The 25,000-nt window shown below is 43.6% G+C and overlaps 3 protein-coding genes across 4 annotated transcripts in view; 1 reads left to right on the forward strand and 2 right to left on the reverse strand.

The window, feature by feature from the left end:
- The window catches only part of col4a6 (collagen, type IV, alpha 6), a gene marked incomplete at both ends in the record, with an annotated part of 107,023 nt that extends 104,861 nt beyond the window's left edge, over nt 1–2,162 (reverse strand). The window contains one exon of the mRNA XM_080543126.1: nt 2,136–2,162. Coding sequence (XP_080399252.1) covers nt 2,136–2,162 — 27 coding nt within the window. The remainder of the gene's footprint in view (nt 1–2,135) is intronic.
- LOC308168152 (complement factor H-related protein 2-like) overlaps nt 1–25,000 on the reverse strand; it is a 499,130-nt gene that overhangs the window by 331,365 nt on the left and 142,765 nt on the right. The gene's annotated exons all lie outside the window — the stretch shown is intronic.
- The window catches only part of col4a5 (collagen, type IV, alpha 5 (Alport syndrome)), a gene marked incomplete at its 5' end in the record, with an annotated part of 73,841 nt that continues 57,219 nt past the window's right edge, over nt 8,379–25,000 (forward strand). The window contains one exon of the mRNA XM_080543127.1: nt 8,379–8,457. Within this exon, the coding sequence (XP_080399253.1) occupies nt 8,379–8,457 (79 nt within the window). The remainder of the gene's footprint in view (nt 8,458–25,000) is intronic.

Raw genomic sequence — 25,000 nt, forward strand, 5'->3', positions numbered from 1 at the left:
GTAGGAAAACATCTCGGCCATACAGGCCTTTGCCAGGTTCGTTTGGGATCAGCAAACAGTGCGTACGCGGACATTTCAGTCTTTTGGTGGGGAGGAGGAGGAGGGGGGGGGGGGGATAGAGAGGGAGGGAGGGAGGGAATGAGAGAGAGAGAGAGAGAGAGAGAGAGAGAGAGAGAGAGAGAGAGAGAGAGAGCGAGAGAGAGAGAGAGCTAGGGGTCCCGTCAACTTCTATCTTCCCCCACGTTGACTCCTTCTGGCTGGCTGAAGTATGCGGAGAAGAACTTGGCTGGCCCGTGTGAAGGCAGGACATGAAAGAAGGAGCAATATCACAGGCCCGTGTCAAGGAAGAGGAGGGCTGTGAGCGACAGAGGACAGAGAGAGATGGAGGGAAAGAGAGGAAAGGCCGGACAACCAGGCCCGAGGTTGGTGGACCTGAGGGACTGCTGGGAGAACGACAACGTTCTCCCAAATATCTGCATATTTGTCTACTGTATGTCCCATGATGGGATAGGCAGGCAGTTGCCATAGGAACCATGTACAGTACATAGAGAAATCCCTTTCCCTTTTTTTTGCTCTCTATGAAAAGGCTTCTCTGGGGTGCCTGCCGGGTGAAGAGTCCCTCTGCATGTTCAGTCATGAGGAGTAATCATTGTGCCTCCCAATGTTTTTTCTCTCTATTCATTCACATTCACATCAATCCCTGTCAAACACCTAACCAGGTGTGTGTGTGTCTGTGTGTGTGTGTGTGTGTGTGTGTATGTCCGTCCACACACACACACACATACACACACACACACCTCCGTGCCAAGAAGCCATCAGTGAGGTATGCAAAGATAAGAGGGTGGTTAGGGGGGAGGGGAGGGGGGGGCGGGGGGTGGGCACGTATAAATCAGCCATGAAGAGAACTGTGATATGATCCATTTAATCTGGGAGGGATATTTCTCTCTTGTTAGGGGGTGATTTATGATAGCAGAGGACTGCTCCTGCTTGCGTCGGAGAGGTCGGATACCATGCAGGTTTACTTAGATAAGGACATTTATAGTTTGTGTGTTATCTGCCTTTTTTTTGCTCTGAAAGTTCACACACACACACACACACACACACACACACACCTCCAGCCCTGTCTGGATCAGTCCCTGGCTCGTAGGAAAGGATGGCAATCAGCAGCTCTGCTAGGCCCTAAGACTTGGATATGAGTGGACCTGCTTCACACTTTTTCTTACAGAGCAATAGCTTTATGGAATAGGCTACCTGCCTCTCTCATAGGGTTTTCACACCGGCAGTTCCGAACGCCGGTTCGCGTTCGCGTTACGAAACCTCCGAACGTTGGCGCTGTCTGGCGAACGAGCCCGCGTCTGTCGAGCCCGCGCCTGTCTGGCGAACGAGCCCTATCAGAGGCCTACCTAGGAGAGACTTCAAGAAACACATCAAAACTCACTTTGATGGTCATGGGGACAAATTTATGCAAAACCAAGTGAATGTATTGCTCTTCTGCTATTGTTATGTATTGTGTATCAATCAATGTGTTTTAATGCCATGTTTCAGAAGGTTTATTGACATGTACTGAAAGTGTATGAAGTAATGAAATACTGATTTTTGTAAATGTTTTAATGTAAGGACTCTTGGAAGATTAGCCATTGGCTAAAAGAGGTCCTAATAAAAAACACAAACTCAAACACTAGAGAATGTTAAGAGCTTGTCCATCCCCTGCACAGGGACCACATACATCACTACACGCTCCTCAGCTGTATGACGCAAACGGACTCTTCTGTTTATCTTTACAATCTATTTATTATAAACACACGCAGACATGCACGTTATCGTTTACGGTTTTAACCAAACGAACAAAAACAAGGTATACAAGTCAATGTATACACAGAGGGGAAATAAGGTATGCAGTTAAGGACTATATGTAAATATATAAACACCCCCGAAAATACACAAGAAGAAAACCAGAGAGAGAAACAACCAACGAGAGCTACAGCTTCTCTGTGTGTGTTCTGAGTGACTCCAGGTCAGCTGGGGAGTGTTCTGTGTTCCGGGGGAGTGTGTGTGTGGGTGTGTGTGAGTGTGTGTGTGAGTGTGTGTGTGGGTGTGTGTGGGTGTGTGTCTCAACAGGTTGGCAGAGGTCTCACCTGCGTAGTGCCTGGTGCCGCTGGCATCTCGCTTACGTATACAAACAAACACACACACACACACACACACACACAGACACACACACACACACACACACACACACACAAACACACACATATGGCACTACTAGATGTAGCTGTCGATAAGGGATTCAACTGTAACTGTAACCATGGGGTGATGTTGCGGGTGGCTAATGCTGGTGTGTGTGTGGCGGCGCCTGTGTGTGTTAAGACATCCTCCAGAGACCTTCAGTGGGTTAGCCAGCCTAGCATAGCGTAGCACAGCTGGGACCACTGTGGTTTACACGCACCATGGGAGATCTGCCTCAACAAGCCGCCTGCTTGTTTGCCTCTCTCTGCCTCTCTTCTTCGCCGCAGGAAACCACCACTCAGCAGCAGGGCAGAGGGACACTGGGAGGCGAGAGATCCCGTGGGGGTGCAATTATGTCTCAATCAGCACTGGGATAGGTAGAGGGAAAGTAGAGGTGAAGTTTCCCATGGGGGAAGTCATTCTGGCTCCCTGTAGAGGGCCGGGGTTTAGACAGTGGCTGGCCTGTTGGTCCCAGTTTCGATACAGTCGATGGCAAACGTGAGGTTAGGTTACAGGACCAATGGGAGTAGAGCCGTAGAGAAGACTGTTATCCTTATCCAAACCATCTTAGGCACAGAGGAGAAGTTTAGCGGTCAAGGCTCATTTCACAAAGTTAACCAGTAACACCGTTACCCCATAATGTGTTCCTTTTTTTTTAACCTGAGAGTAAATTAGTAACCGGACGACCTGACCTGGTCAATTACTCATAACGTCGTCCTGTATGTCAGCACAAACGTAGGGACATCCGAGAAAGACAAACATAATATCTCTCTCTCATTCTCCCTCCCTCTCCGCTAACAAGAACTTAACTACCTCCTCTCCTTTTCCCCTCCCCTCCCCTTCACTGATTGACCTCTACCCTCATTGGTGGAGAGGCTGAATGGATTGATGGAATGGAATGCTGAGTGACCAACCGACCAATAGTAGGCCAGAAGAGTGAGTCCAGAGTAGGTAATGCATAACTATTATTTGTAGCGGCTCCATTGGAGTGATCGAGTAACTAACTGCCAAGGAAAGCTAAACAGAGTGTAAACTTGTACTGTATATGAAATACTCTATGTGTGTGTGTGTGTGTGTGTGTGTGTGTGTGTGTGTCAACAAATCCAGGTGCTGTTAAGAGGAGCAATTCGATGTTGCTAGTAAAATCATGAATAATGTTGCATAAGCATACTGTACTTGTCTCTCAAGTTTACCCCATTGGCAACAACTGGGTTCCATCACTCAGCTGTTTGTGTTTAGAGTGACATAAACTGTAAAGAGAGCATCGGCCTCTCTAGAGTATAAACTACTGTAGCATAAACACTTAAACAACTGACCATTTACCTATACAGTTCTCTACAAACACAGACTCCCCCTCGTCCAAACACTCCTAAGTGCTAGCCGATGATTTACAGGACAAGAGGAAGGCATTGAACACGTTTGGTGGCCATCTTGGAGTCACAGACCTGTGAGCCTTCAAGCTTAAACAGTGACCTCACTAAACAACGGCTCGTAAAGAACGACAGGGTTATGGAGAGGAGAACCAGTCACTCTTTCCCATAATAGGTTAATGGCATAGGCAGAGAGAGAGACAGTGACGAGTTATCAGCACACTGCAGATGTTCACTGTTTGTAAGGATAAGGACTTTTTGTTATTGTGTAGAATGTTTGAGACTGAAGCGTAACATCTGTGATAGAAGTTGAGGGTCACTATGTTGTTTAGATGTTCTGAATTCCAACGTCGCTGGTCAGAAGCCACCAACGGCGTTATTGACACACAACGGGAAAATAACCTAAACAATAAGGGAGAGAGGGAGAGAGAGAGAGGCCCTATATCATGTGAGATTGGAACACAGCCGTGAGGAGAAGACGGAGTTGAGTTGGATGAGCGGACCCAGGTGCAGTGTATATAATGAGGCAGGGTTGACGCATGCGCCCGCCTGAAGCAGCCGCAGTCGTGCAGCCTTAGGCACATGTTGTCTAACTGGCGGCCCCCCTGCCGGGAATCGAGTTCACGGCGCAGTGCAGCGATTCCCCACGAGACCGCGGTTGCGGTTTGCGATGAGGGTGCTGCGAAAGATGGCGGTTGGTCCGCTACCTCTATGTCAAACTACCGGGTAAAGGGCTTCGGGTTTTCGTATTTTTCGACCCCGGATGGTAGGAGGAGATGCTGAAACTAAAGAAAGTGGTTAAAGGAAAGCAGCGCCCACCTGGCCTGGCGTGAGTGTGACCCCCCTGAATGTACGCCAGGTTTTTATGACGCGTCCAAACAAAGAATGGATCATGCGTTCAATGTCTCAACGATGCGAACCGATGTCTCAATTCCTTCCAGCACGAGTTTAGCCGCCAGCAACTCATTGGTTCGCCACATTTCCGTTTTCCGGCGTGGAAATGATTTAGCTTTGCATCAGCTAAATGGGGATCCTAATAAATCAAATCAAATCAACTATAGACGCCACCAGAGGTCCAAGTCCAGAGTAGGGTAGTAGTACATCTCCACTAGTTGTAAAAGTAAAAACCCTGTGGCTACAGGTCAGGAGTAAAATCAGGTCACTGTCTGTCTTATCATTTATGGCTTTCCAAAAACCCCTCAAACCTTCTAACGCTCCACAGAATAAAACCTGACCTTTCCTGAAACAGAGGTCATGGGGCTGTCAGATGAGGGAGCCAGTTTGAATAATGACACCTAACCGCCTACCAACCACTTGCAAGCTGCCCCTGAACACTGGTCTCCAACTCCCCCTGACTGTTTGACCTGGCTGCTATGTGGGTCAACGCATGGATTTATGGGTACTGCAGTCATTTAGAGCTGGAGGGTGGAGGAAGATGAGGAGAGGTCGAGACAGGAAGATGAAGTGGCAGCGAAGGTATGTGGAGGTGGAGAGATACAGAATGTAGGAGTGAGGAGGTGGAGGAGGTGGAGGTGAGGATCCGAGGCGTATGAGGACATGAGAGGGTGGAGACGGAGATGGAGGTTAGGAGCAGGTGAACGACGAGAGAGAGGGGAGAGAGTGAAACACATAAAGATAGTGATAGAGGAGGGAGGGAGGGGGAAGAAGAAGAGAGGGGAAGGCAGGCAGGTGGGTGGGTGTACCCTACTTACGAGCCGGGGGCAGGGTAGAGAGAAAGGAGGGTGTCAGATAAGACAGGGTGTGCAAAGATGGAATGTTGCCAGCGCCCCCAGCTAACAGTTCACTACCCCTGCGGTACTAGAGTCGGCCCAGACCTGTCCGTGTTAAGGATTACAAATGGCATTGGAAATACCAACAGGAGTGGGAATGCATCTCTCCCGGCTAGCATTCCAGAGGATAGGTGCAACTCTCCCCTCCTGCAGAATACCTATCAGGTGTTTTTGCGATGAACTTTGGGCTAAAAAAAACTTGTGTGGGTGTCTTTCTTTTCTTAGAAAGAAATCAAGAAATCGTAATCTACCAGAAGCTGACGTTGGCATGGTCTTCAGACATGTTGCAAAATAATGTTCTTTTTTTAACCTGTGTTGGTTGGTGCTCCTGTCTACACAGGTGGTACAGGTAGCGGAAATCATGCATTCAGATGGAATGTTTATGTATTCAGCATTCTGGTATGATACATTGTTGCCAATTATTATTCAGAATACAGATGTGTTCATAAATAAGAATATGCATGCTTTTAGAACAGGAACAGGCAGCAACTCAATCCATCTCAAAATCGTGACGTTAGAATTATAAGGTTCTATCTCCATTTTTCAAAATTCAGTTTTTTTACATAATATGATCCATTAGGTGTTTATTAATGCCTGTGTGGTGTTGTTTTTTAAATGTTGACATTTTTGAGTTAGTAATTCATAAAATACAAAGGTTCCATCTCACAGAACATAATGGAATGTAAAGACTTTGACGATCAATATCTCTGAACTGCGCTAAACGGAGATAGAACCTTATCATTCTAAGCTCACGATTTACCAGTGATATGACTTTCAATTATTTTCTGTGCTTCATTGAATGCTCCTGTGTACGAGTTAACAAGTATTCTAAAAAACATTCAGTATCGGAATACTAAATACCTTTTCAGCCATGTATTCAGTATTCAATATTTGAATACATTTTCTAAAGTATTGTATATATACATCCCTCTACGTAACAGACAAGGTTTGGAACCAAAGTTGCATGATGGGTAAGTAACCATGCTGGAGACCTGAGCATACATGTGCACTGACCTACTCCCTGAGACTTAAGCTTAGTGGGCAAAGGTGGCATTGTGGCAGTAACCAAGCAGGACACACACACACACACACACACACACTCACACTCACACACACACTCGCACACACACACACACACACACACACCAGGGTTTCCGTTAGAAAAATTTGCCGTCGGACATCGTGTCCGGGAAGAATTCGATTTACCGGACAAACGTGATATATTCCGGTCATCATATTAAAATATAATAAAAAAAAAAATTTTCTAAATCATATTTTCTTTTTCTCCAAATCTAATATAGCTGTTTGTCGCGGTGATTACTGTTGTGTAGCGGCCTATATATGCCATTTAGTGTCTATTTCTCATCCGATACGATTAGATGCGAGCTATATAATATATAATAATATAACATGATTTGACGCATGCGTGCTATGCCATGCGTCAAATCCAGCGCTGAACGGGTCCAGCGCTGAACGGGCGCCTCACTGGGAACTGAACAGACAGCATCGATCAATGAACGGACTCCACATTACGTTAACTGAAGTTTGTTAAATTGTTTGGGATTAATGTGAGTTTTCTATTTGCTCTTTCCAGTTTTACCCTTTTTTTAAAATCAATAAAACAACGTCATTTCTATAAGTCTCGCTGGTTGGGAAGGCATTTCGTTTAGCTCGGGAGTATGACAATGGGAAGAACATAACTGTTTATTGAGAAACAATTGATAGGCAGTCTGGGATAAGTATATAAAGAAATACCACAATGTCTAGATGTATAACATTTTATTGAACAGTAACAGTGCAAGCATGTAGGCTTCTGGCGTGACACGGCTAGCCTAATTTCCGTTCATATGCCTTTTATCAGATAAAATAAAATAGAATAAAACTCTTTGAAAATAAATAGGCTTTAAATTAACTTGCAATGCGTATGTATAGGCTAATTTCCGTTCGATGTTACAGCCTAGGCCTATCGCCTATGCCTTTTCTCAGATAGATAGGGGATAGCCTTAAAAATAGCCTAGAGTAAAAACTCTGAAAATAACAATGGCTGCTCATATAATTCAGCTACTTATTAGGCCTACGTCGCTTTTTGGCAGCATTGAAGCGTGCAGCTGCGGACTTGAAATCAAAGCTGCAAAGTGTCTCTCCGCAACTTGCAATGCGCATTAGCCGTGTGACCTTGCCCTCGTGTGTAGCAGCTTCAGCTAGCTGGCTAGAAACTTCTAGGGGTGCGTTCGTAAACACGCTCTGAGAGCGCCGGAGCGCACGCTGGCTTCGATGTCACAGAGCGACCGAGTCGTTCGATTGGACGAGAGGCGTTCCGCGAGTGCTGATCGGATTTCCAGAGCGTGTTTACGAACGCACCCATAGATGGGAAATCAAGAAAGCGAGATGTAATGCTAGCGTAGGAGTCATCATCATGCCGGTGTCAAATCATATCATAATAAAAGAAATACATAGCCTATATATTCGTCTTTTTTAAAATAGAAGGAATCAGAATGTGAACTTTAGCGAATTGTATTCAAAGGGAATTATTTTCACCGGACAATATGTCCGACGACTTTTCAATTTGTCGGACTTCATAAAATTTTACCGGACAAAGACCGGTAATTGCCGGTTAACGGAAACCCAGACACACACACACACACACTCACACACACGCACGCACACACACACACACACACACACACACACACACACACACACACTCGCACACACACACACACACACACACACACACACACACACGCACACACACGCACACACACACACAGTAAATTATTATTTCACAGGGAGAGAGCTTCTCCCTCCATTCTCTATTCTCCTTCCTGTCCTCTCTGGCCCACACACAGTGTGTGTGTGTGTGTGTGTGTGTGTGTGTGTGTGTGCGTGTGTGTGTGTGTGTGTGTGTGTGTGTGTGTTAGCAGGGGCTATTTTAGGGACTGGGAGAGCCAACGAAATAAATATGTGGGGCAACTGCTCTCTGTTGACAAACATGGCCCCTGTCGCCGATCAGGCCGGTGACAAAGCCCTCATCTGTGCCCCCTCATTAGTGACCAGCCATTTGGACCACAGTCAGACAGAAGCAGGAACAAAGCCAGAGAGCTAGCTCTGAGCTAGCTAGGAGCCTTCTATTCTCAGTCATTCCTGGGGTACAGCTCAGTGCTATAGGCTAGATAGGTTAGGTTGGTTTCGGTCTAAGAAGGCTAACGAACGATGATACTATAAGATAGAAGTTGTAATATCTTAAGTCAGTTGAGTTGGTTTGCAGTCAGCCAGTCAGTGAAATGTTTCTGATGTCATTCATACAGAAAAACAGAGCCGTGGTGGTTGGCTAGTGCTATTAGCTAACTATTTATTTCCTGCCAGGTTACCAGGGCCAGCCAAGTAGAGCAGCGTAGCGCTAAGCTAGCTTATAAGTGGCTCAGGCAGAGGGTGTGAGGATGCTAGCGAGCCAAGCATAGTAGCATAGAAGCATAGTAGCCAAGGCAGTTTAATGGTGCTGAGGGGAGACTGACCTACTCCTGATATCCCCCCTAAACGCCTTTACAAGCACACAATATCACTGTCTGCTTGTAAAAAAATAAAGAAAATAAAAACATGTGTGGTATTAAAACACTGTATAATACTTCAATATAAATGTCTTTTCAAAGGAACAAATCTGGAAGAATAACAGGTAAATATAATGTAAGCACATTATACTTTGTATAAGTGTATCAAATCCAAGCTCTTACAGAATAGTATTCTTATAAGTGTAACAAATCAAAAGCTCTCTGGGAAATCAATCAATCATTAACTCAGCATGCTATCAAACACTGTGCCCCTCAGATTTATACAGGTTAGATTAAAACAGAGAGTTTGGTGGCCTGGGGTGGTCCAGTGGTCTAGCACTTGCGGTCTACAGTGCACACATATGCCCATGTCGGCATGGGTTCGAATCCAGCCAATGCCCTGCTGACATGCCATCTCTCCTCCTTACTTTCCTGTCTACCTTCACTATCTCTATCCAATAAAATGAAACATATGAGTGGGACTGCCCCACCACACTGAAAAACCCTAACCCTAAAAAAGAACAGAGAGTTTGGATGTCAGATGAGGTAACATTTGAGATGGGGTTTAACTAGAATGCAGACGGGGCAATGATGTCTTTACAGCACTGTAGGCCTTTTAACAGTTCGCTCCAGGGATCGTAAATCAACGTGTCTGACGTGCCATTTCCCCCAGAGGACGGTGTTGAAAGATGCATTAACTAGTCAGGGATTTACGAGATTTATGACCCAACTCCTGACAGATCTGATTGACATTTTATTTGCATGGAAACTGCATAACGTTTTGAAAGACAGGTTAGCTAACCCTTACCGTGTTTGGTTCACCACCGACCGGTGTGACCTTTTAGGGGGGGATTTAGGGGGCGTATTTTCCTATCCTGAAGCTGAACTATGATTTTGTTCTTCCACGGTGAACACACGGTAACATTTATCCATTGTTCCATTGTTCCATAACAATAATTACACTAGGGGGGTGCCTAGGGCAATATGGCATAAGGTGAGATGACGGTGACATCATTACACTTGGCACCTCGATCCAATCGGAGCCGGCCACACCTCGGCTCAATAAAGTTATGAAATAAGAGGAAACATGGAGTCAGACACATCAGACGCATCATGGTTCAGGAATCTGTCAAGAACACTGTCTATTATCTAATCCATAAAAACTGGAAAGGACAGCTCAGGAGGGAAGGAGGGAGGGATGGAGGGAGGGAGGGAGGGAGGGAGGGAGGGAGGGAGGGAGGGAGGAATGAAGGAGGGATGGAGGGAGGGAGGGAGGGATAATGCAGCTAGCCACCTGGCTGCACTGCCTGCAGGAGCCAGGGGAATGAAGGATGGGTGAGACAAAGAGAGAGAGAGAGAGAGGAATGGAAAGAAGGAGGCGAGGAGGTGTAATTAAAGGGCAACAAGAACAGACAAGGTGAAGGTTACATAGAACGACACGGTAACTAACGGTAACACTGACACCCGCCTCAGCTGTGAGAGTCGTGGGTGGCAGCCAGGTAGACCTGGCTGTGGCTTCAGACTGGGCTGTGTCTGGAAACACACCGTGTTTCATAAGCGTGTGGGTCACCCTGCAAAATGTAGGTAAGGCTGTAGGAAAACACTGACTCATAAGAATAAAGGTGTATCATGTACCGGTAGGCTGACGTGGTTGACACAAGAACACACCTGCATGATTCCATAACTATAGTTACTTATTAGTTAGATTCAGGTGTGTTAGTGCTAGACTGAAACAAAAACATGCACACGTAAGGCCTTACATACGAGCCCTCCAGGGGGTTGACCAGGGGTTGAAGTTAGAAACTGACTGCACTGCTGTGCAGTGCACACTGAGGCATTCCTGCACAGGCATGCTTTTCGTAATTATTGCGAAAGGTCTTAAGGTGTTTAGTGCCAAAGTAATTATGTTGTGGGGATAATTAATATACTGTAGCTTCAAAGTGTACTACTCTGTCAAGTCTGACTTCAATACAGACCCAGAGGGATTCTGTGGCGGGGGTTCTGTGGTTGTATCAGAGAATTAGAAGTTGCAACTCCGAGGCTTTAATAGTACCACCAAGACAAACAAACCACTAACAAATTAACCAAACTGGAACACAGAGGGAACCCGAAGAAAAGAGATAAGTGCACTTAAACACGGGGAGGATGCAGAGAGTTCAGATCAGAAGACAGAAAGGTTAAGGGACAGAACGAACGAGAGAGAGAAAAAAGAGAGTGGGACAAGTTAAACCAAATTAAAGGATAAGCCAGGATAGAGAGAAAGAGAGAGAGAGAGAGGGAAAGAGGGGGGGGAAAGAGAGGGAGAGCAGAGAAGGAGGGGGGGAGAGAGGGAGAGAAGGAGGGGGGAGAGCGGGAGAGAAGGAGGGGGGAGAGAAGGAGAGAAGGAGGGGGGAGAGAAGGGGGGGGAGAGGGAGAGAGAGCGAGAGAAGGGGTATAACACGGTAATCCTCTTGAGGAGTAATGAAGGAGAACAGCTACAGGGGTGATGGCGTTAGGGAGGGAGGCTGGGCACATCCAACAAGCTAAGACAACACTTCCCCCGTAACCACACGGCACCCCGTCTCATCTCTCTGACAGGACTAAAGACCTTCTCAAACATCCCCCCAGGGCCAAGAATTCCCCTCTCTCCTCTCCTCTCTTCTCTTTCCCCTTCACTTCTTCTTCTTCTTCTTCTTCTTCTTTAAAAAAAAAAAAGAAGAAGAAGAAGAAAAAGAAGACAAAGTGCGATGATAAACAAAATCTGGAGAGGGAAGGAATGTTAAGCCGTCGCCACGGCCACGGCCTCTCCAATCACGCGCAGGCCCGCTCTGCCTTTGTGTTCGGCTGACCTCCGACCTCCCCTTTACTCCTCGACCAATAGAGGGACAAACTGACAGTGTTCCATAGGGGGGGTTTGATGTGTGACACGGTGCCATTTGTACATTAGCCACGGAGGGGACTGGGGAACCGTGCACAGCTCCTACTGAGAGGAGTCTTGTATATGAAGGAGAGAATATATTATGCATACATTCCATGGCGTCAGGTGTTGGGGATATATGGAAATATGGTAGCTAGCACTTTACAGAAAGTCAGCTTTTTGCCTGCCTTTTACCTGGGTAGTAACACTGTAGTAACTACGGTAGTAAGAACACTGCATTTATAAAACGCGATGTCATTTAGAAATGTAAAGTATCACGTACAGTAACAACTGTGGTGGTTCAACAAATGAATAAATGTTGTCCTTTGATATCATCGAAAACAGAGAGAGGAGTCACATAAAAACAAACGCTCACAAACTCCCAACAATAAATAAATGTTCAGAGCACGTTGACAGACAGTTGATATAGTTGCAGGTAGACACATCTGTCATATTTTCACATTCCTATTCCTACAGTATCATTCCAAACAAGCCTGAGCAAAGCACCCCAGAACCAGATCAACAAACCCCTAATGTTCTGTCACTCACTTTACCCTGATCATTGACAGAAAGAGCAGATTAGATAAGAAAGAAAAAAAAGAAAGAAAGAAAGAAAGGAAGAAAGAAAGAAAGAAAGAAAGAGAGTGATTCTAAACACTTGGAAAACATTTCCTGTGCTAACAGGGCTCAAATCAAACAGCCAGAGATGTAATTGGGGGTCTGTCAACACGCCAGATCTATCTATCTATCTATCTATCTATCTATCTATCTACATATCTATCTAGATCTATCTATCTTGGATATGTTCTTTATTTACTCTACTACTGATTGTTCATATCAAAGCTGCCGTGTCTGGAGGGAGGGGTGCTTTGACGTATCATGTCATTCACACTCCCTCGCTGTCTCTTTAATACCCTTCTATATGAGGACAGATGGGGGCCTATCTATCCTACCACAGCCAGGTGGGACTGGCCGGGTTCGAACCAGGGTTTCCTGCATGGAAGACCCAAGCATCGACCATTAGACCTAGATGACATCCTCAAGGTCCGAGGGCCTTACATAACTGAAATGTCTCAGGCGGGGTTCCCTCATCAGGAGAGCTTCATGTTGCAAATGACCTCCGCTACATGAGCAACAGTCAAACCTCCCAAATCAAGGGTCCAAGCCCAAATGGGACACAAATGTGCCGATCATTAATAGAGCATCAAAGTACACCTGGGTATGAATCTGTCGGTCTGACATCAAGACAGACCCAGAGGGATTGGATTGTGGTGGGGGTTCTGTGGTTCTATCAGAGAACTAGAAGTGGGTTCTAGAAGTGGAACTCTCAGACCACCACAAACAAACCACCAAACTGCAACACATAGGGGCCGTCCGAACACAAGAGACAAGCTCGACACTGGGAGGATGCAGAGAGATCAGCTCAACACTGGGAGGATGCAGAGAGATCAGATCAGCAACACAGAAAGGTTACGAAGGGATGGACAGAACAAGAGAAAAGAAGAGAGAGTATAGGGCAAGTAAAGAAAATTAAGGGATAAGCCAGGATGTAGAGAAAGAGAGAGGGAGAGGGAGGGAAATGGGGGGGGGGGGAGAGAAGGAGTGGGAGAGAGGGAGGGAGGGGGGGGAGAGAGAGAGAGAGAGAGAGGAGGCATATAACATGGTAATCCTCTTAGCGAGTAAGAAGGGAGAACAGCAACAGGGGTGATGGAGTTAAGGAGACAGAGGATGGGCACGTCCTGTAACCCAGCCAGAGCTCACAGACACTCCTACAGTATCTATCTACTCCTAGTATCTATCTATCTATCTATCTATCTATCTATCTTTCTGTGGCTTGGATGAGTTCTTTATTTACTCTTGTTTATATCAACAGAGAGGAAATTGCAACACATTCCTAAAGCTGCCGTCTCTGTTGGGACTAGGGAGGGGTGCCTTGACGTATCATGTCATTCACACCCTCCCTCACTGTCTCTTTAATACCCTTCTCCTCTATGAGGGGGACAGGCGGAGGCCTATGACATCCTCAAGGTCTGAGGACAATGACTGAAATGTCTCAGGCGGGGGCTACCTCATCAGGAGAGCATGTTGCAAATCGTGACGTTAGAATTATAAGGTTCTATCTCCATTTTTGTAAAAATTGAGGTTTTTTACATAGTCTGATCCATTAGGTGTTTATTAATGCCTGTGTGGTGTTATTTTTAAAATGTTGACATTTTTTGAGTTAGTAATTCATAAAATACAAAGGTTCCATCTCACAAAACATAATGGAATGTAAAAACTTTGACGCTCAATATCTCTGAACTGCCCTAGACGGAGATAGAACCTTATCGTTCTAAGCTCACGAAATGACCTCCGCTACATGAGCAACAGTCAAACCTCCTAGATCAATTGTGCTAATAACATAAAATAAACACTTCTAAACCCGTAGTGCAGAATGCTGCAATAGATATTGGCACACAGTTCACCAGTGGAACATAACACAACACAACTGTACGCAGGGTTCCCACCACACCTTCTGAAACATCAAATCCAAGCACCTTTCAAGGACTTTCAAGACTCAATTCCCTCAAATTCAAGGACCCGAACACGGCATAGTTTGAGACAGATCTAGATGAGGGTTGATATGATAGGAACTATCCGCTCACAGACAACAATTAAAAAGAGAGGCTTGAATGTGTGAACACTAGATGGTCTCTTGCCTTCTCTACCACAGCACAGCAAAACAATATATTGTGAAATATGTGTAAAATTAAGCAATACAGAGACTTATTTACTAGTTGACGAGCTAAGTAAAACATTTTTGAATATATACAGTATATTATTGTTTTTTAGAGAGAGAGAGAGAGAGAGAGAGAGAGAGAGAGAGAGAGAGAGAGAGAGAGAGAGAGAGAGAGAAGGGAATTCAAGCACTTTCAATGACCCATGTCTATTTTCAAAACATTTTAAGACCTTGATTTTTTTGGGTTCTCAAATTCACAATCTTTCAAGGATTTCAAGGACCCGTGGGAACCCTGTGTACTTAACCCTGACTCTAAATAAAACATCATAACAGAACACAACTGTACATAACCTTGACTCTAAATAAAACATCCTAACAGAACAGCAGAACATCATCTCGGGTGATATCTCTATCTCTACGCCCATGTTGTGTTAATTCCACAAGGAAGGAGGGCTGTTAGCAAGGTGCCTGGCAGCCGTGGGGACGTGGAGGGGAACAGAGCATGGCCGTACTCTGGGATCACTCATCACGACGGGGGGTGAGGGAGAGTATAGATGGGGGGGAGATCCATATTAAAGGTCTGCATGTAATAACTGCCTTGTTTAAACAACAACAACCCCCACGAATGAGCGGAGAATGAGGGGTTGGGGGGGGGGGGATCCAACCACTGTGATGTGATTAAGAGAGGGATGCAAATATGAGTTTTGTAATAACCTTACTATAGTTATAGGATATGGTACTGTACTTAGGGACTGTGCATGGTGTTGCGGTGTACTAGTTAGTTCGCTTAACTAATTTGTCATTGGTTACAGGGGGCAAAGATCTGATTGTCTTGGAACTAGAGAACTAGAGAACTAGGGAACTAGAGAACTAGGGAACTTGGCTATTTCCACAAGCCCACAAGATGCTGATGTTACTCTAGCTCTTCTGATAACCTTATATATCCAGTCTGGCTGTTAATAGAGTAGCCTTGTCTGGGCATTCCCCCTAGATTCACTATGTGAAGACATCTTTCATCTGACTTCAGGTACAGTAGTCTGGAGGTGGTTGAGTTGTGTGTTTAGAGGGCTATGTTTAGTTTAAAGGTTCCCTAGTGCGTACATTTATACAACTAGCAAGGCAACTAGTGGAGACTCAATGGGGATGAAAGGGAGGAGGAGGATGAGGAAGAGAGAGAGAGAAAGAGAGAGAGAGAGAGAGAGAGAGAGAGAGAGAGAGAGAGAGAGAGAGAGAGAGAGAGAGAGAGAGAGAGAGAGAAAGAGAGTGAAAATAAGGAGAGGATGGAGCGGCAGACCTATCAACCACCCACACAAAAACGTGAAAAAGATCATTTGTTATTAAAGCTTGGAAAACATCAGGAGAGGGAGAGATGGAGGGATGGAGGGAGGGAGAGAATAAAAAAAGCTGTCTGCTGACCAAAGGCATGTCCCCCTTACTGAGAGAGAGTAACATGACTTAGTGGGATCAAACACATAAAAACACACACACACACACAGACACACACACACACACACACACACACACACACACACACACACAGACACAGCTCCACCAGATATCGCCTTCTTCTACGTGGTGACTTGGGTGTTTTCTTAAAAGGAGAACAGAAGATCTTTTTTTTCTCTCCAGAATGATCACCCCCCCTCTATCACCTGTTGTTTCAAACCCTCTAAACCACTTCCCTCATTTGTTTAACCAAGCTAGAGAATGTAAATCAACATTCGTCATAACACAACAATAAAAACGCCTTCTACTATCTGCTTGTGATCTCAGGTCATTGAGACTGAGGCGTAGGACTTAAGTATCACCTCAGGCGCTTTTAAATTCAACTGACAAGATAAGGGGAGGTTAGAGAGGAGGGGGAGAGGAGGAGGGGGAGATGGAGTGGTGACCTTCTCTTGCATTCCTCCTGCCCCCCCCAAGCCATGCAAATCCTCACAGGGAGAGAGAAGAGAGTGACGGGTGGACCAGGTGAAGGAGGAGGAGGGGGGAACCACAAATCAAACAGTGATCAGTTGCCTCACTTAGTGGAGGAATGTTCTAGAAGGTGACACCTGCAGGGAGAGAGAGATCTCGACAAGTTCTGCCAAGTAGCGCAGGAATTCCACCCGGAGAAAGAGAGGAGGGAAGGAGGGAGGGAGAGGAGGTGGGGGGGGGGGGTGGAGGGATGAGATAAAGGACAGAAGAAGTGTAAAGAAGGATTGGACTGAAAGTGGAGGAGCTGGACACACACACACACACACACACACACGCACACACACGCACACACACACACATCCATCTTTGACAGTGTGTGAGGAGGAAGATTTCAGATAACAGCTAGGTGTGTATTCTTGGTTCTCTATCAAAGTGTGTGTGTTTGCCTCCCTAAACACACACACACACACACACACACACACACACACACACACACACACACACACACACAAAGAATATACAGAATACATACAGTACACAGTGCAAGCCACCTGAATTGGACTATTCACCAGACACACTTAAAACAAGTTTATCATTAAGCATTACTTCAATACACCAATCTACATTTTGGCTCCTAGAAACGTTGAAGTGAGAAATGAGGTCTGAACTGATGGACAACAACTCAGTTATGACTTCAGGCTTCAGCATTCTACTCACTTATAATTTACTCTTTCTCTACTCTCTCTCTCTCTCTTTCTTTCTTTCTCTCTCTCTCAGTCTCTCTCCATTAACAAATGTGTGTGTGTGTGTGTGTGTGTGTGTGTGTGTGTGTGTGTGTGTGTGTGTGTGTGTGTGTGTGTGTGGTGTGTGTGTGTGTGTGTGTGTGTGTGTGTGTGCGTGCGTGCATGTGTGTGTGGTTACTCCTAACCCTGGAGTGTGATCAAGACCAGTGTTATTAGTGTGCAGTAATAGAGTGAAGTTAAGAGAAGAGAAGAGAGGAAGAGAGGAGGAGAGAAGAAGTTAAGAGAAGAGAAGAGAGGAGGAGAGGAGAATAGAGGAGAAGAGAAGAGAGGATAAGAGAGGAGAGGAGAAAAAAGACTGGTCATATTAACCACCTTGAAACCTCAATACACACACGCACACACACACACGCACACACAATCACAGACACACACACACACACCCCAACTGTGAGCTGTTATCACTGGCTGGTCACGTTAACACACACACACACACACACACACACACACACACACACACACACACACACTAAAACTGGACCACTGCCAAACCACAATAACCCACAACGCAGTCGTCATAGAGACGCTGGCCCACTGCTCCGAAGACCACCCAATGAACTCATCTGTCACTCACTCAGGACAGGTCCTAACCCCCCAAACCCATCCGTGACCCACACACTCATCCACCCTCATCCACAAAGTCTTTGTCATCTGATAAGAAGAACTAACTCAGATAACGTGATGGGTTACACAACAGAATAGGACATTACATATTCCCTGCTTGTACACTGATTTAACAACAAAGAAATTATGAATTTAGAATTTAAAATATTTAAGTCATTGTTTAGACCCAAGCCATGTTTGTTTATAATAATAAACTTATGAGAAGAATAACCTCTGTGTGCAGCCTGCAACAACATTTTATGACATCAGCTCGAGGCGCAATAGCAGGCTAGCTCCATTCACTGCTGACCTCACCTCTGGTTGAGTCAATAAAATCATTTCCTTTTTTTTTTTTTATACCTTCAGCTCCTAATAATGTCATGGTATGTGGACAAGGGACTTGAGTGTAGATTCACTGTAAGTAAGTGTGAGTGCAAGTCGTGCTTTTAGGGTAAAACAAATAAATAAGGTAATATAAATAACACATATCTTATCTTATTGATAAGATTGATACATACATGCAAGATGTAGCAGAGTTGGTTCACAAAAAAAAAAAATCTTGCATGATAACCTTGCATGAGGCCAGAAGATTAATGTGAGTGGCTTAGTTTGAGCTCAGATGGCTGAGATGGTCTCCAGTCTGATGGATACATGTCAACAGGCTCCGTTATTTGATTTGAGATGATCAAAAGATAATTTTCTATATACAAATCTAGCAAACATTTGGAGTGTGTGTATGTATGTGTGTAGCTACATATGCATTACAAGTAAATAACTAAATCAGTAAATAATTGTGGCTTTAGAAATAAATAATAAAGCTTCAGCTCCAAGCTGAAATCTGACCCATAAAATGTTATTACATGTTAACTATATATGCGTCATGCATCACTATAACAGCTGCGTTCAGACTGCTGCAGTGAGCAGGGCATTCTCAGGTGGGGCTGTCGGCACATGTTGCCAAAATATGCATTTGAATATTCATAAGGGGGCTGGGTTTTTAATTGCTTACAATTCCTAGCGGGCCCACTCAAATATGCAGCGTCAAATGATGTCCATTTGAGACCATACAAGAAGTGTAATGTAATAAACAGAATTATTTTAAACTAAAAGACATTTAACAGAAAGTGTTTAAACTTTTTGAAATTAAGATGATTTTAAAAAACACATTTATTAAATGTATTTATTATATAAAATGTCACAAAATGTCATCAAGGATTACTGTCACTGTGCGATATATGGAGAGGGACAAAATGCATTCAGAATTTTTGCATTCACGTTAAAGTCAGTCAGCAATTCAATTTTTTCTGAATCAGCGCTCCAAGCAAACACAGGCAGCAGCATTACCCCAACGAGTTGTGTTTCTGTGTGGAGAGCGCCCTGCGTGTGTGTGTGTGTGTGTGTGTGTGTGTGTGTGTGTGTGTGTGTGTGTGTGTGTGTGTGTGTGTGTGTGTGTGTGTGTGTGCCCTGTCATAGTGCATACGTGTTTGGGCATTATTTTACACATTTAAAAAAAAAAAAAAATGTAGCCCATTCAAGCAATTTATATTCCCTTTCAATATCCATATCTAAAATAAAGCGTGATGGATCACATGCTATTGTTGCATCCAAGGGGAGAATGTGTCCAGCTGAGAGACAAGCTGGAGGTTTAGTGAGGGTCTCTCTCTCTCCGCTCACAGCCCCCAGAGCGGTGCACAGAGTCTATGCTGGAGCCTAGCTGGATTGTCTGAAATTGCACCGGTGTTGCCGACCTATAATTCCTAGAAGTTGCAATGCAACATTGAGCATTGCAACTTAAAGGTCTGTGTGGGCCCTATGAGTCTTATTATAATGCGCTTGAAAAATGATATGCAAAACATAATCCCGAGAGCGACTTCAATGTATTAGTTAGTAAACATATCGCACTGACTCACCCCGAGTGTGGACTCCACTGCCAGGGCGACAGCCAATGCACAAATCCTGTAACACGGAATAAAAGAAAAGACCCATTCGGATAAGATATTGGAATAAACTTTTACTATAATAAATAAATGTTCCGAACATTATTGTTACGGTAGTTGTAGAAAGATTGTAAGTTTTTGTATCAGTCAATGTCAAACTATAGCCTTCGAAGTAAGGCTATAATCATTTTGAGAGAAAATTAAACTCACCAGAATTTCATTTTTGATCCGACTTGTTTGGGGAAACGCAGGTAGTTAGTCGCTGTCCCGTCTTCACTCCTGCCCGCTGAGAGTCACTTCAAACGCTAAACGTTCTCATTGAAGAATCCAGAAAAGCGGCTAAGACGGAAAGATAGAGAGAGATAAAGAAATGCAATTTCACAGGAAAACGAATAAAGTACTCAAATAAGCTATTTTCCTTCTAAGTGAGTTGAGATTATCATGTAATTTCGTGCTTTGCGGCGCTACACAGGAATGAGAAAGTTTAACTCACCAAAGTTGAGATGTGAAATCGCTCCAGCCCTGTCCAGCCTGTCTCACGCGCCGCTACGAGGCTCCGCTGCGCCTGAGAGGAGAGGAAGGGGTGGGGCTTACACCTGTCAATCATCTCCCTTAGCCCACCTATGGCACTGGCTGCACTTTAGGCGCACCGGTTATAACTTATTACACTCTCTGTCTGTCAGCTATCAGTGCTTTGTTGAAGTGACAAAAGAAACATCGTTTTTATATGATTTCGTTTATGAATGATTAAATAATTATTTTCTATCCACCTGAATTCATGTTAGTGGATGTTTGAAAACACTTTGAAAACACTTCTCCTGCAAACTGCGACACTTTAAATGAATGTGCAATAACACTATGTGCAATATGACAACCCTAGGGTACATAAGGTTCAGAGATAGGAAATGTTAGAATAGGTATAGCATAGCATAGAGTACAGCACAGTGTTTTATTTGTATAGTATAGTATAGTGGATAGTGTACATAGCCTTTATTTATGTAAACCAGCTCTTTTCCCTTCTTGTTTTTAGTTTTTAGTTTTTTTTTCTTCTTTCCTAGCACCAGGGGAGCCCCCCCTCCCAAATGTCGTTGTATGGTACCTGTACTATATCAATGACAATAAAGACCATTCATTCATTCATTCACTTCTGTGCCTAGTTGCTTGTCCATCATAGCTGTGTTAGTGGGCTTGCTTCAGCAAGTCCAATAAGTGTTCCTTTAAGCTTTTTCCACTCCAATCCAACTAAACCAAGGTAGTGTTCTAACTCCCTTGTATCCATTTATTTTAACTCATTCAACTTTTTAAACTATATATGACTTGAAAGTGCACATTTTATTTAATATGGAGGTCTATGGAAACCAAAAGATAACATTATTATATTAATTCACACCAATCCAACTGTAAAATGTGCCAACAACTCAAAATACTCAATCCTGATAAAAGCTTTCTGTATACGTATATGTGTCAATGTTGTCAACTATTAAAGCGTCTTGTAACTCCAAAACCTCTCACTTGTTAACAGGAATGCTGATGCTGATCAGGGGTGCAAACTTGTTACCTTTTAGCCGTTTTTACCTCAAAATAGGTCAACAATTTTCATAAATGTTCTTTGTTTTCAGGAAAAAAAACTATTTTGTCACCTTTTTGGGCCATCACTAGTTTGCATCTCTGTGATTTAGGCCAGCATTCTGTTATAGCTCCATTGCTGTCCATTGCAACTGCCATGGAACTTTCAGAAGTCACGAATAGCTGGTTATCACTACATAGACTACACTGGACATTCATGTAGGCTACATTACCTTTACTTTACAATACCTAATCAATGATAAAATGACGCTAAACCACCTTGAAGTTCATTGCAGTGGATCTGTTGGGAAATTCTTACGTTCTCAACCCAACCAGCCAAATCTCAGCTAGTAATTGAGTCGACTAGCTCACAAGATTCTTACCATCTCATGTTGGTAGATAGATAGCTAGTTACAGACACTGAGACACTTTATCTCATGTTTACTGCAAACCCTTAGCTGGTTACTGTTAGTTACTGTTAACTGGTTTAGGTAGTGGCTGTGTATCTCTCTGCTGTAGATGACTAGTCAAAAAGTATCAAAGTATAAAAAAAGAGTCAAAAAGTATACCTAAATGAACTTCAACTGTCAGTAGTGGATTTGTCAGTTATCCCTGGCTGGTACACGTTTATTTAATATCACCCAAATATTAAATCTTGAAGCCAATGATATGATATATGATAGAAAGATAATGTATCTCACTTTCGTTGAACTACCCAGCGATGTAGGCCTATCATTAAAACAAGCTATTGTTGACCTTGAATTTCTTTTATAAAAAATAATCATATCTTTTATACCTTTTTAGCTGTACTTGACACTTCCGTACCACTTGTACCATTTTGAAATGCATGTCCTCTTTCGTCTCGCTTGACACCTAAATTCAACTTTTAAATGTGCTAATTTAAATGAGTTAATCCACTTAATGAACTTTCATTCAGACCTGTGATACTATTCAGACTTTTTAAAAACTGTAAGTCTTTTTTAGTCGCATAAAGGAACAAACACTATACTCCCTTTTCAACTTTTAAGCTTGACAGTCCAATACAACTTTAAACTTTATCTACTGACATAATTAGACATTTAGCAAGCCCACAAAGTTTCTTAAGCCTTAAGGAACTTCCTTTTTCTAGTGATAACGTGTTTTATGTTTTCATGTATGTAGGCAGTTACAGTTTGATTGTAAAAACTATTCATAGAATGTTCACATTTGACCCAAACATGACATTAAAACATTTAACATTCTTTGGCGATGATCATTGATAAAAAGGCAGCTTAGGGGCTTGCAATCCTCTAATGTCAACCATCGCCCTCTAACCCCTCAAACACTTGTCAGTTGACCTGTGTAATATGTCAGGAATGCAACGTGTTGGGACTGCATTCAGAAATGTCAAATCAAGGTTTAATGTCAAACTTTTCCTTGTAACCTGAGGCATTGAAAAAAACGTATCCCTCCGCGTGCAGTTTACAATTTATGTCTTCAGAAAACACATTTACCTCCGAAAAAACAACCTATTCCACTTGCTATTCGTATATTACTTGCATTTGATTGTATATGTGTGCAAAAACTTTAACATTTTGTTTTTTAAGAGGTTTTTTGTGCCTGAAAAGTAGACCCTGTTGAGGCAAGTGTCAGGCGTATTGATCCAAAGTAGATCCGAAGTAGATCCGGCTAGCAGGTTCGCAAGTCGCTCGAGCAAAGTTAGAGGGGCTGCAGAAGGGAACGGTCCCACTACGGGACAGCCAGGACTCAGACTGAACTATCTAGAGACTATTACCTTTCCAAAACAATTCTGTTCCATAGAAAAGTTTTGCAGACTAATATGACACATCTCGCATGTGTTTTGTGTAGATATTAGTCAGTATTAAGAGGGTGGATTCATTTTTTAAAAATGAATAAAAACTTGAAGAGTATGCTCCACCTCGCCGCGGCTGTGCTGTGCGTTACCCTGTGTGTCCTGGTCCAGGAGTCCCAATCAGCGGTGAGTAACACTACATTTATGCATTATTACTAAGGTGCATTTCTCTCCTTAAATGTATTACAATGTAACATTTCCTAGTTCCGATCGTCTCTTCAAGCGCTACAAAGTCACCCGAGTCTTGTCGGCGCAAGTTTATAAATAGAGATGTTACTTTATAACAACAAGTGTAGCTTTTCTCTCATGTTCTGTTTCCAAAAAGGTGACGTTTTATTGCATCGAAATAATATGTGATCAGGCTACATAATAGAATAATGTTAAATGCATTATTAAAGTATTATTGCACATTTAGCAACAAACGATGATATGCCATTTGTCCGCATTAGGCTTTGTAGTTGTTCAGACTGCGGGGGTCTCCGGGGGGATCGCCGGTTCCCTCTGCGCGCATCACATTTTTCCAAACGCTGTTCTGCACGGGACGACCTGTGCGAACATGCCAACCGGCCCTTTCCTACTTTCTTTTTGGCCATTATTGTCAATGGAACATCTTTTTTTTTTGCACGAAATTTAGCAAAGTAACTATTCGATTGATGGGGGGGGGGGACAATGTTACGATGTCTCTCAAGGATCAACTCGTTCTGTGATTTGGACGTTTTGTGACATTTGAAAGGGAAACTTTCTGCATTAAATTGCAACTAAGGGGGATGGGATGTCCTGGGTTCAAGTCAGTGTTCTCCGCCGTCACTGCGTTCTGGGGCGCATCACACAGTCATTTATTCATGTCCAAAGGTTACAAAGATGTAAATGTTTCATCCCAAAACTTTGTAGGCTAAATGTAGCAATGCATTTAATCTGTGCATTGGTGAGAACACATCCACACCTTTGCACTGCAACCGTCATCAGAAGGTTTTTTTCATTTAAATGAAAAGTTAATCATGACAAATGGTAGGCATATCATGCAAAGACTCCACTTGACCCAATGACACAATTCATTCTCAATTTCGCAATGAATTTAAGTCTTCAACAGGTGCGACTATATGTGTCACTTTATATAGTTGATTATCCTACTCACAAATTCGAATTCAAATGATAATAATTTGTAATTAATACTAGAATTGTATAATCGATACAGGTTATAGGCTAATTATCCTAGATAGAGGCCATAGTTAATAATTGTTACATTTTCTGAAGGATGCACATCAGCAGAATAATAATAATAAAATAATTACACAGAACGCAGAACACTATGCTATTTTGTTAATGTTGTAATTGATGAAAATGCTTATTCCTAACAGGTCAGAATTATGTCAAAGCCCTGCAGTAAATATAGAAAAGCCTAGCTAGTATTTCTTGGAAAGATACTCTTAGGGAGGACTATATCAACCAACATCTGTAGATACTCCTCTCCCTCTCCCTCTCCCTCTCCCTAACCCGCTATCTCCACACAGATTGCACAAGAGGAGAGTCTGTACCAGTTTACATCTGAGCCATGCAGCTGCAATCACACAGGGTTTATTCTCAGGATCAAGCCCTGAGACCTCCTCTTCACAACCTCTGATCCCTGTGGCACCCCTCAAAAGGACATTTATCAATTGATAAATCAGGTTCATTTAGTCATAGTCACACGCTCCACTGCCTTCATGTCTTAACTGCCTTTAATAAAGGCTGTCAGCATTCTGACAACAGCAGAGGCACTCCTCCTCCTGCTACAGA

Source organism: Nansenia antarctica (genome assembly GCF_963989245.1).
Source record: "Nansenia antarctica genome assembly, chromosome: 12".
Taxonomy (NCBI): domain Eukaryota; kingdom Metazoa; phylum Chordata; class Actinopteri; order Argentiniformes; family Microstomatidae; genus Nansenia; species Nansenia antarctica.